We start from the raw sequence: 13,268 nt of genomic DNA on the forward strand, positions 1-13,268 counted from the left end.
TGTCAAGGATTGTGCTGACAAGCGTACTGAATTCTTATCACAAAAACCAAGCAAAACAGTTCAGACCAAGCTTAATATCCATTCACAGTCTATACACCACATATTCATTCACTGCAGAAACAGTTCATAACATGGACATTTGTTAAAAAAATTTCACTGCATGTACAGTGACATTGAAGACACTTCTGTATCTGCTTTTAAAATTGTTTCCTTTATTTTTAGCATTTTTACAAGAAATCCTGCTGAACAGTTTTTTTCTTACCATCTGTCCATCTGTTGTGAAGTTTTAGATGGTATTTTAAGTAGGCAAGGATAATAATGGCATGTCATCACCACTGTCCTCATGTACCTCTTATATTATGTGCACTAAATTAAGCCTGAGTGAGTGACTGCCTTAGTGAACATGCATCATGCACAAAGAAACAAACATACTTGAGTTAAAAAATGAATGCTACAAAAACAAGGTTATGCCTGCACCAAACTCTAACCCATGCCATAATCACAGAGACTAACACAGAGACTAACAGATATACCTAACCTTATGGGGACATATAATTCCTACCAGGATATAAAAAACACACACAAACCCTACAGGAAAGAGGACTTAAATGCAAAATGGGTTCCTATCTCACATCCATATGAACAGACACCCTACAGCAAGGTGGAATCAAAACAAAAACATTAACATTACAAATTAGATACTCCAACCCTAGAGCAAGGTGGAAATGAACCAAAATCAGTTCCATTATATAAGACTGGCACATATCAGCTGCCTGACATGGAGGGGGGAAAGAGGAAAATACGGGAAACAAGTAAGACCTAGTTTATATCAGCTTCATACTAAAATGAATCAAAGCATTCTGAAAATCTCATTCAACATTGCAAAGAAAACATACTAAAAACATTTAAAGTTGATTTTATTTCAAATGTATATGATATTGTATTCATTCTACACTTTATCTATAACCTGAAATGGGAAGGGGAAAAAAAAAACAGAAAAAAGATCTGACCAAGTACATATTAGAAGGTGATGATTAAACCAGTAATGGATTTCACACAGACATACATAATCTTACTAAGACACGAGTACCAGTGTGAACCAGAAGCACTAAAACTTCATAAGCAACATGAGCTGAACACCCATTGTGTTCCAATACAATCTCACTTCCTTTTCTTCCACTGTGGTATTCTTCTCACCAAGCTAAAGTGGCAGCAATTGAAGAGTGGGGCAAGAGAGAGGAAGAGAAGAGGGAGGAGGACATATGTGTGTGCTTGTGTATGTCCTGGGCAAGGGGGGGGGGGGGTGCAGTAGGGAACACTCCCAGAGATGGTCCAGTATTTCTCTGTTTGCCCCATGCTCATGCCCTCATTCCAACTAGGAGAGCATGCCAACAACTTTAGAGCAGCACAAGCAACTTATCACAACAGACTCACAGACATATCTACAGATCTTTACAGGGAGCATCATTGTTCACCGGACACAATACTAAGCGGCCAACAGAAGTCTAGAACTCCACGTACCCCGGAGTAAGAGGTTACAGACTTTCTTACTCATCCTCAGAGAGACAGCGGTCGGAACACCGAACTGCACTCCTATACAGTTGAGACAGCAGTGGAACAGGTAATGATGAGCTCCTCTTCAATACTCTTTGAGTTTGTGTATGTCAAATGGTCTCTGATGTTTCTTGAACACACATCAAGTCACTTCAAAGACAACAGAATTGTCAGAGTGGCTGGACAAAAAGACTTGCCCTCTAATAGCGATATAAAACTGTATGTGCTGTATGTTTTTATGGAATGTTCATTTAAATATTAACTTTAAATCCTGCAAAGAAAACAAATTATTTTTTAGAAAATATCTGAGAAGCTTTTAAAATAATTTACATGTGAGAAATGTGAGATGTTTAATAAGGGTTTGTACTATACATGTATGGCTGTGTATCCTAGTCATTTCTATCAAATTATAAAGAAAATTACCAGTACAACTTGCTGATAAAGCACCATGAAGATTTGTGAAAGTATTAGACTTCACCATGTAGACCAGATCTAATTTTAGCCTCAATGAATGACCCCGAATAGAAGATAGAAGATGCAAAAACTAGTTTAAAAGATTTAGTTAAAAACGCACTATTTACACTATTAAATTCAAATTAAAACTAAAATAGTAATAAATACTACAAGCTGCTACAAGTTCTAGGTTACATTTAACGTGTTAGCTGTAATACTATTAATTAATATTTAACATTAACTATATTTGTTCAAATTTGTCCAACCAACAGCCTTCTGTCATTGACATGCATTACTAAAATGTATGTTTGAGTTTCTATACATCCCATGACAACAGCTTGAGGTGATCTTTACTTGCTGTAACTCGGCACAAGTCTCCTGTCTCTCTATATTTCTTGTGTATGGTAATCAATCACATGAGTGTACACGGCGGATTACCAAAGTTTGCTTTTTGTGTACAAAGAGCGTAACCACTTCTTCACTCTAGTGCTAATATTCACAGTCTGTCCACTTAGTTTATGTAGCTTTAATCCATTCAGGGTTTTTTTTTTAAAGCCTCTAATGGCAACATCACAGGGGACTCACACATGGTCAGTCAGTGTGAGAAACACAGACAGTTGAGATTAAAGACTCTTTTGCCTAAAAGCAATTTAAATAAAAGCTGTATGTGTAAATGTGTGAAAAGTAGATGCTGAAATCATCTACAACATAATAGCATGTAAATGATTGCACAAAACACGATAGACAACGTTTGGTATTTTGAGGATCTATCAGATGTGTTTGCAAAGATTCGTTCATGAAAAAAAATGCTGTATTCTGACATAGCAAGTAAAAATATATTAAATATAGTCAAATCTATCTTTATTAAACCTACCACTGGACATTATTACTACATTTCATACTTGTAGATTTATTTTGGCAGGTTATGTTATCATATTTCATTTATCTTAAAACCAAAAGACCGTCAGATAGAACCATGTAATTCAATTGTCTATGAATTCGATCATAACAGTAACTTGAGCTATCTCTGAAATGTCATGTTTTTTACAGCACATTTGATGGTAAATTTTACATTTAAACTTTAAACGTTAACGTTCAGTGGTATGTAGTAGTTGGAGGGCGTACTGTAGATCTGCGTTTAGTGTTAGCGGAGCGCATGTCTAAACCACCTTTTAAGGTCACACATTATTCACCTAGCAATCAAACACGCAGAAATTGATTTTCTCCTAAATGTCATCAGGAAAGCTAGCAGGCCATCGGTGTGACGAGCAACGAATAACCTCTGATATATTTACTGTTTTATTGAATTTTTTTATGTTTATGAGGTAATGGTGGTGTATCTCAGTCTTATACATGACACTCACAGATGACAGCTTTTCCTCCATGTCCTAGTCTCAGAATTAATAATTTTGACTATTTTCTTTTCTCAATCACCGTCATGTGCAAGTTAGGGTTAGGGTTTGATCCCATCTGTACTCCTAGGTTTACACTTTAGCTGGAAGTGATAATGGTGTGTGATGGAGAGTCATTTATGGACTTTACAGCTGCAACTGATTCTCTATTACTCCAAGCTTTTAACATCATCTTTAAACAAACAGAGCAGCTTAATTCTATACATGAGTGTGAATAAACCAGTTACCAGTCCAGCTCAGTGCCATATAAAATCAGCCAGATCAGTAAGACCTTCACCTTCAAACAATTCAAACTGCATTACGGTAAGTAGGTGTGATGGCAGTCAGCGAAGTGACACTGGTCGTCACTGGTCTCTGGTTTGAGGGAATGGGCTTCTGTAAATATTTATCCTAAACTGGTAGAGGTAGGGGCCATGTGTGGATGCTACAGAGCCTCTTATGGTTTCAGCATCAGCGTGGCCACGGCAACATCAGCGCCTTGAGGAAAAGCAGCAAGGCAGCACATGCCAACGAAGCCTGGCACCTTTGCAGACCGTTACCGGAACGTTCTTAGCTCGGGAGGTTATAGGGTGGTGTGTTATTCTTTACTTTATTTTTGTTATTACTTTTACTTGACAGTGATATATTCATAGAGCATATACAATATTCAGAGATTCATCCAGGTTATGTCTGACACTCAGGCATAAGTGTCAATACGTATGCTTTGAAGAGATGTAGTATTCTCTTTGTCTCTGTATTTTAAAATACAGAACCAAAACATAATCATTTAGGTGACGCTGCAAACCTGCTTCTCTAAAACTGTTTTTGATAAATAATGATAGCTAATGAAGTTAGATCGAACCATATATATTTATACTATACAGTTGATAAAATCTTTTCTACTGTGGTGGACTCATGGATTTCTAAAGCCAAGTGATTTAATTTATGGCTTTACAAGCTTCATTATACTTCACATAACGTATATGACTTACTTCTCAGTGCATTCTCTTGCATCTCTTACAAGTCTTACATATACAGAGCATTACACATCAAATATTAGTGCTTACATCCATATTTTGTCATCATATAAAACATGTCACTTACAATACACAAATAAATGCACTTATTTAAATACAGCTCTTCATGTAGCTTTCGTAACTATTAATAGAAACAGTCGTTTCCACTACACCTTCCTTACATCCTGCTAAACAGACAAAATAAAGTTTTGAGAATGCCTCACTGATCAAAAAGCTCACAACAAAGGAACATCTATTCAGCTTTCAACTGGTATCTACGCAAACAGTCCTGATTATCTCTCTTCCTTTCGAGTTAGCCTGATTTTATCACATGATCATTAAAGAGTCTAATTAGAAAATGTAAACAATCGTCCCTTCCCTTTAGGTCATTGTACAAAAATGCTTGTGTTCGCTGTTTTCATTGTTCGTTGTGTGTGTTTTACCCTCCTATTGTACATGTTTTGAAGAAAAAAGCATATTTGTTCACCCTTGTCTACAACACCTCATAAATGTCTGGTGATAAGGTCCAGCTGTCTAATGAATTGTTAGATGCATTGTCTTGGCATGATAAAAAATTTCTTAATCAAGTGACCCTCTATGTCCCCTCAATAACCTCTCTCTCTCTCTCTCTCTCTCTCTCTCTCGCTCTCTCTCTTATACATACACTCTATGGTGGAAAAAAGGAAAAAGACCCTGTTATCCTTTCACACTGACTCCTGTGAGAGCTAGTCTGGAGGAAATCATATTGTTTGAAATTGCTTCCTAAGAGAAAGAAGAAAATGAAGATGTGGGAAAAAAAAAGACAGAAGGGAAAAGGGGGAGTAGGGAAGACGGAGACTGCAATGCCAATGAATCAGATGGGTATTTCCTTCCCACTGCTGTTTTCTAAGCGTCTAACATTCTGTTCCCACCAAGAGCACTCCAATCGAACACATCCAGCATGCACGCACACACACACACACACACACACACACACACACACACACACACACACACACACACACACACACAGATCTTTGTTAAATTCCACCAAACCATGTGCCATTATATTGGCCTTCATGTTTCATTTATTTGGATGCATTGAGAAGATGTTTACTGGTATGTTTTTAGAGAATCCTGGTTAATTAATTACTTTTCCCTACTGCATTTCACATGTTTTACAGTGTTCTAAAGAAAATTTCAGTAACACACTCCCTTAAAATAAATAAAATCTTCAGTCTGTTATGACACTAACAAAAAACGATCCTTATGGTTTACATACCGACTATTCATACCATTTCTTTTTACACCGCATTAATACATATACAAATCATATTCAAACCTATATTAAGATACAAATGACTTCTAACATACCTTTACCCCATGCTAAATCTGCCTGGTCGATTTTGTTTGCCAAAAATTATGGCAAACTATGCTCTGAGAAAAATTCATGATTTAGGCTTCAACATGGCTGCATCTGTTTTTAGCTCTTCTGTGAACTCTTGTCCATTTTTATAGATAGCAATGTATTACACAGCCTTCAAAATCAGGTTCCAAAGTTTCAGTTTGATACAGGATGCCATAAGTTTTATAAGTTTTAGTGCAATCAAACTAAATAAAAAAGAAATTCACACAACAAACATAACATGGCTGTTTTATGTGATCTAAATGGAAAATGTCCATCTGCAGCATAGGATCACGTTAATAAACAGTATTGATCAAACTCTTGATGTCACCCAAATGAGGATGGGTTCCCCTTTTGAGTCTGGTTCCTCTCAAGGTTTCTTCCTCATAACATCTAAGGGAGTTTTTCCTTGCCACAGTCGCCACGGCTGCTCATCAGGGATAAATGCACACCATTCATCTTAACTGTTGATTTCTGTAAAGCTGCTTTGAGACAATGTCTGTTGTGAAAAGCGCTAAAGAAATAAACTTGATGACTTGACTTAAATAATGATTATGAATAATTTAATAATGCTGAAAACGTGAGGAATTATCCAACTCAAACAAGCTGGTTTTGTCCATATACTGGCGAAATGACGTTATCAGGAGTCATTGTTGAATTCCAACGGTTTCGTTTCTTCTATTATTGATTTAAACTCTATGCTTAAGAAGATGGAACCTTTGTAGATAAAAACATATTTCAATCATTAAACTTGACTTCCAATAAATGAGTGCATTTTAAAACATATTGTGCTTTTAGTAGCTTTCAGTGAATTTTAGTGTGCCATTATTTTACCCTGGCACTGTGCCATAATGGCCATGTCCCATTAAAACCTGTTTAAGTACAATAGCATTGGACATTAATTTTAGTATAAAGGAAATTCCTTCTGTCACAAATTGGTGCTCTAAGCCTTCGAAAACATCAGATAGCACTGTTTTGCTTTGCTCCTACTGTTTAATATGGCACTGCTATAATGTCCTAATTGAGGTGAAAGGATTTATTTCATAGACCCAGCCGCATGTGTGTGCGTGGTAACTTTTAATCCCAATTACCGCATACTGCCATAATGCCATATTGCATATGTATTGCACTGCATATGTATGTATTGTAGGCTTCCGATTTCTTGTTTGCAAATTCGAGAGCATTGGCTATTTAACAATCCATTTGAAATAAACATCTATCAGATTGTTATTAGGTCCAAGATAGGAAATCTTCAGTAAGTGTAAACAACATGCTTATAAGATTACTCAGATGCACTTTGTGTTGGTCATTGATCAGGTTAGGATTCTTAATGCCTCAGAGTGTTTTGAACTGTAAGTACAATACAATTGTATGAAAGAGCCTCTGAAAGCTAAGTCCATATTTGGGCTCAGCTAAAGCAACCTAAAGGTTTAGCACAGGATGGATGCAGCACACATATGCGTATAGGAATGCAGTACACAGCATGAGCTTTTGCCTCTCTTAATGGGACAGTAAAACATATGAGTCTTTTGTAATCATAGAATTTGAAATATAGCAGCAGAAAAACAATACAGCAAAGTATTGCTATTCTTACTTTTTCCTTGAGTTAACATTTTTCTGGTTAGGAAATGAGCTCTGCCCCAAGGAAAAACCGAGTTGTGCAACTCTGCACTTTTATCATAAAAATGCATAAGTAATAGGGGCGAAGTCGGTTTTAGAAGAAATAATGGGCTTGCCAGGGTTTTCATTGTAACTGTGATTTGTCTCACAGGCAGAAGAAAAAGAAAGAAATCCTATATGGTTATATATAAATTTTACATGTGCTCACTATATAGTGAAATTCTTTTTCTTTATATAAGCCCTGATGAGAAAACTGGAGTCAGAACACATTGTCAGCCATAACACGGTTCCCTTAGAGCAGATAAGGGTTTTGGGCACACTTAAGGGCACCCAAGTGGCAGTTTGGCAGAACTTGACAAATTAGATTAATTGGTCACCTAATGGAAATCTTTAATATGAGTCTTTTTTATTTAGTAGTTTTACTAACACTGACAACATTCATGAACATCAGGCATGCATTTTTATTTGACGTCTCACGATTACAAGATTCACTCTCTAATGTAAAATAAGTGATAAATAACCTGAATAATTTATATGTCAGATATTTTTTTAGCCAATTCTACCGACTTTCCCAGGCATTAACAGACAGGAATCTTTAGAGAAAGATTATTGTTATTATGTGCTTTTTTCAATGGCATGAATTTTCCACTGAACCATGGAATGCTGGTATAATTTTTTGTGGTAAACTCCTAAATATAGATCTGGTCTGTGTTCTCTCAAATGCATTGCACACATATATATACACATAGTGAAAAAGAAAAATACACAAGGTCAGGTGGTGTGGCGACAGCTGCACTGTTGTCTAAAAGGGTCACCCATGCTGGGATTTGGACATGAGCAATTCCCATGCCACTTGCATTACCCTAATGCCCTGTATTGTAAAGGCCACATAAGCAAGTCCCTACTTAAACTGACCATGAAACTAGGGAGAGGCATGCCAGGATTAGAAACATTTAACCCACTGTGCATTTTCAGTGGGCTGTTCATTCTCTTTCTGACACACGCTTAACATACATACACAACATATACAAATTTAGAGGATTAAGAAGCTGAGCCTAAGGATCTGGGTTTGTTGGGACAAAGCCAAGAGAGCTATGTGAAAGAAAAAAGGGTTGTTTGATCAAATTGATTAGGTTTAGTTACATATGCATATACCAAATTTGTATATGTGCACGACAAACATGCATAACAAGGTATTAGACCTTGGGTTCATTGTTTTAAGTGTCCATTATCTGTACCTTGCAAAGCTATTTGTATAATATATTTTTTTTTTCCTGACAGCATATAGAGTCCAAAAATAAATTGTATAACCATGGAATATTAGTGCCACCTGCAGAATAAATGAAATATAGCAAACAGAATTGATCAAATATTATAAAGCGAAGCATATTTATTTCTTGTGGTGCTTCCCTGTGTCCATACAGTACAGGTATTAATCAAAACTACATTCTTCTAATATTTCCCCATAGGCAGTCCGAGGGAACAGAAGTGTAAGTAGTAAAGAACCATGGGGGACTGGAGTCTCCTTGGAAATTTCCTGGAGGAAGTCCAAGAGCACTCGACTTCGGTGGGAAAGGTGTGGCTCACAATCCTTTTCATCTTCCGTATCCTGGTCCTGGGTACAGCAGCCGAGTCGTCATGGGGTGATGAGCAGTCCGACTTCATGTGCGACACGCAGCAACCCGGTTGCACTAATGTTTGTTATGACAGCGCCTTTCCCATTGCCCACATCCGCTATTGGGTGTTGCAGATTGTCTTTGTCTCCACACCCTCACTTATTTACATGGGCCATGCCATGCACACTGTGCGCATGGAGGAGAAACGCCGGCGGCAAGTGCAAGAGATGCGCGAGAATGATGAGGAAAGAGGGGAGCCAGGAAGTGGTGAGAAGGAGTACCTGGAGCAAAAAGAAAAGGTTTCTGAAACACCAGCCAAGATTCGCCTTAAAGGTGCACTGTTAAAGACGTATGTATTAAGCATCCTGATCCGCTTGGTCATGGAAGTGACCTTCATTGTGATTCAGTATATGATATATGGGATTTTTCTAAAGTCGTTGTACCACTGCAATACTTCACCATGTCCCAACCCAGTCAACTGCTACATGTCACGACCGACAGAGAAGAACGTCTTCATTGTGTTCATGTTGGTGGTGGCAGGTGTCTCCCTTTTCCTCAGTGTTTTGGAGCTATATCACCTTGGCTGGAAGCAGTGCAGGAGCTTCTTTCGTAAGTATGCTAAAAGCCATACCACTAACAGCAACACTGAAGCCAACAGCAAAATCACAAATGCTGTTTCTGCACCCATGGCACCTAACTTTTCAGACAGCTCCCAGCCACATCCTGCCAAGAACTGCACCCCACCTCCAGCTTTTAATCAGTGCTTAACATCAGGAATAGGCTCATCCTCACCTGGACATGTTCATCACCATGTTCATTCCATCCACTCAAGCTTCCAACCTTTACCAACCACTTGGCCCACCAGCAGAACTCGGTCAACCTGGCCACTGAGCGCCACTGCCGTCGCAGCCATGATGACCTGGAGGCAGAGGAGGATTTCTTGAGGATAAACTTTGACCATCAACCAGCCATTATGGCTTGTGAAAACACTCCTGCTGAAGTACTACCAAGTGCTCCATCTACACCAACATCCAACAGCAGCTTCATCAGAGACAAACGCCAATTTAGCAAGACTAGTGGCTCTAACAGCAGCAAAACACGGCCTGACCTAGCAGTGTGAAGGGGTGATGCCAGACCCAAGTGTTTGGCGGTGAAGTAATTTATTCCCAAGACATGTAGACCCCAGATCCTTATACCCATATGTAGGACTGTTGCCAACAAAATTGGTAGCATATATTGGTCTGAAATGCTTTGTATGTTGTAGCATTATAATTTACATTCACTGAAACTACACTCTAAACCTGTTCCAGAATGACAATGTCCATAAAGAGTAGAAGAATTGCACAAAACCCTGACCTTAACATCACTGACCTCCTTTGGGATAAACTGCTGGCTTCACTTATGAGTGCAAGAAACACACAGCAACATTCTAAAATCTAGTGTAAATCCTTCCCAGAAGAGGGGAGGTTATTATAACAGATTTTTAGAATAACAACATGATTGAGATGTTAAACAAGCACATATAGTTATGACTGGTCAGGTGTCCACATTCTTGGGGCCATATAATGCATGTTTGTGTGTACTTTCCAAAAAAATGCTTGGGTACATATAACACAATTTGGGTCAATTTGGAAACCATGCACTGGACACAATATGGATGCTAACCCAGCGTGCGATTTAATGCTGCTTAAAATAGGATTTTATTGATCCTGATAGAAAAAATATGGTAAACATAAATACATTGCTGGGCTGTAGACATGAAATTCTGCCTAAACGTTGAAACCAGCTTTTACAGTTGGGGTCAATCCACAGACATTTGGAAATACTGAGGGATGACAATCAAATTGCAGATGAATCATGCAACTAGCATTTCTTGCAGTTGCCACTGATTTATTTCCTGCAATTGAAAATTCTAGAAAAATGAAATGTTGATGCTTTATGCCTGTTCTCCTTCAGGTCCTCAGCCTATTATGCAAGATTGCTTATCACCAACCCCTTGTCAACCCAATTATCTGACCCAAACAAAATTGGAAAAATAAGCCAGCATTTTTCTTTTTTTTGTGAATGTATCTGAGATTCTGCCATGAGAATTTTTTGTATAGGGAGTGTCTTTGAAGGCTTTTAGGAGAAGACAATAAGTAAAATATAGATGTTGTGAAAGAGAGAGAGAGAGAGAGAGAGAGAGAGAGAGAGAGAGAGAGAGAGAGAGAGAGAGAGAGAGAGAGAATCTGTATCAGAGCACCTTTTTTTGGTTTCACTGAAACTGCTGTATAATATTAGAATATGACAGAGTAATTGAAGTTATACTTTGTATGGGGAAAGTAAACTATGGAATGGCTTGATTTGTAATTTGCACATTTCTGAAATGACACTGAGACTAAGAATGAGAATAATAATAGTAAAAATACAATAGACAGCACATCTCATGTGAAAATGGAAAGCAAGAGAATATCTTTATCATCAAAAATCACTGTTTTATATTTTGCACATAAGTCAAGCAATGTGCAAATTTATGAACCAAAGTGTTCAATGCCAATAAACCAAAACAACACATCAAGCAAGTCAGGACTGTGAAATGTATGAGTGTCAAGTACTTATATAAAGTAAAGGACTTTTGTATTACTGTGAATGTAAAAGAGAAAATTTTTCAAACCAATAATTTGACTGTAGACTGGGTAAAGGCAAGGGTACATTACCAATGAAGACGTCATGCAAACAATGTGTTGGGCAAACTGACATGTGCAACAAGCAACTCTGACCAAATATAATCTTGGTAGCAGGTTTTTATTCCTTTGACTCTCAAGCCATTCATCTTCTGAAATAAGATTTGTGCCTTAACCGAATAGTACATTTAAACAATTAAACATCTAGTGCACACATAGATATAAGATCTTCAGGATGTTATAGAAAGCACATTTGTATCAAGCTTCCTGTGAGACTAAAGTCATTCAGTCTTACTAAATAGCTCTCTGTGATTCACCAAGTGACTTACTAAAGCACAGAGCAAAAATTATAACATGATAATCAGTCTGACAAACGGTTAATCACTTTCAGTACTTTATACTAGTCCAGAAGGCAACACAAGCTGAGATGAAAACATCTTCTCGCTGCATTTTTTTCTTTTTTAGGCTGCTCCCGTTAGGGGTCGCCACAGCGGATCATCTGTCTCTAATCTTCTCGCTGCATTTTAGTTTATTAGAAATGCGAATAGAAATCGGAAACCAGGGTTTAAGATAATTTTGAACACTTTTAGCATATATATAATAATATATATGTGTGTGTGTGTGTGTGTGTGTGTGTGTGTGTGTGTGTGTGTGTGTGTGTGTGTGTGTGTGTGTGTGTGTGTGTGTGTGTGTGTGTGTGTGTGTGTGTAAATGACTAAATGTATGTCTACACAAATGTGCATTTGAGAAGAATTTAACAGCCATATTAGCAAAGGCAATGAAATATGCCACAGTGTACACTACTGCAATGCAATCCTAAAGACTGTGTGTGTGTGTGTGTGTGTGTGTGTGTGTATATGTGTGTGTGTGTGTGTGTGTGTTAATTTATGTAAAACAAGGTGTGAATGGCAGTTTACTGTGTATTATGCACATTGATCTATACCTTAGATTACTTTGTTTCTCAGATGGCATGCTATTTCAAATTATTCAGTCATTCGTTACATATCCTCACTTGTGTTTCATTCTACAATAGAAACAAACAAACAAAAATAAACTTTTGGATTCACTTGGATTCTTTGTCCTGTGTTTATTTGAACTTTGCATGTACAAAAAGACAATCATGGTGGAGATCTAAACTGTCAACCAAAATGACAAATATCAAGATGATGAAATAGCATAGATAATACAGTATAGATTTGATTAAAATACATATTTATGACATAATCTAACCCTCGGAAGCTAATGAGTTCAGCTTACATTTATTCTATTATTAATCTATTATGAATCAAATATTTGTAATTGTTTATATGGTAAACTATAAGTTATCTCTATGAACACAATTATTAATTTAGCACCTTTGGAAGGGGTCTCCAGTGTCGGAGCTGTGTAAGAGTCAGGTATAGCACAACGAGGGTAAGTATATATAGAGAAGGTATTGCACCGTTTTAATCATAACCTGGAGGGTTTTAATTTTTTTGTCGTTAAAACTTTAGAAAAAGAAATTACTGTTGGTAGGTGTTAATCTTGAGGAAAACACACCTGTTATTCACACATACTGCAGAGGACTAGTG

The 13,268-nt window shown here is 37.4% G+C and overlaps 1 protein-coding gene across 1 annotated transcript; it reads left to right on the forward strand.

Annotated features, from left to right (window-relative positions):
• Window positions 1-1,320: 1,320 nt before the first annotated feature.
• gja5a (gap junction protein, alpha 5a) lies at window positions 1,321-12,769 on the forward strand. Its single transcript, XM_046845492.1, is given in 3 exon segments — window positions 1,321-1,621; window positions 8,888-9,874; window positions 9,877-12,769. Coding segments are annotated over 2 exon segments (1,227 nt in total). The 5' UTR covers window positions 1,321-1,621; window positions 8,888-8,925; the 3' UTR covers window positions 10,155-12,769.
• Window positions 12,770-13,268: the final 499 nt, after the last annotated feature.

Source organism: Silurus meridionalis, chromosome 3 (assembly GCF_014805685.1).
Source record: "Silurus meridionalis isolate SWU-2019-XX chromosome 3, ASM1480568v1, whole genome shotgun sequence".
Taxonomy (NCBI): domain Eukaryota; kingdom Metazoa; phylum Chordata; class Actinopteri; order Siluriformes; family Siluridae; genus Silurus; species Silurus meridionalis.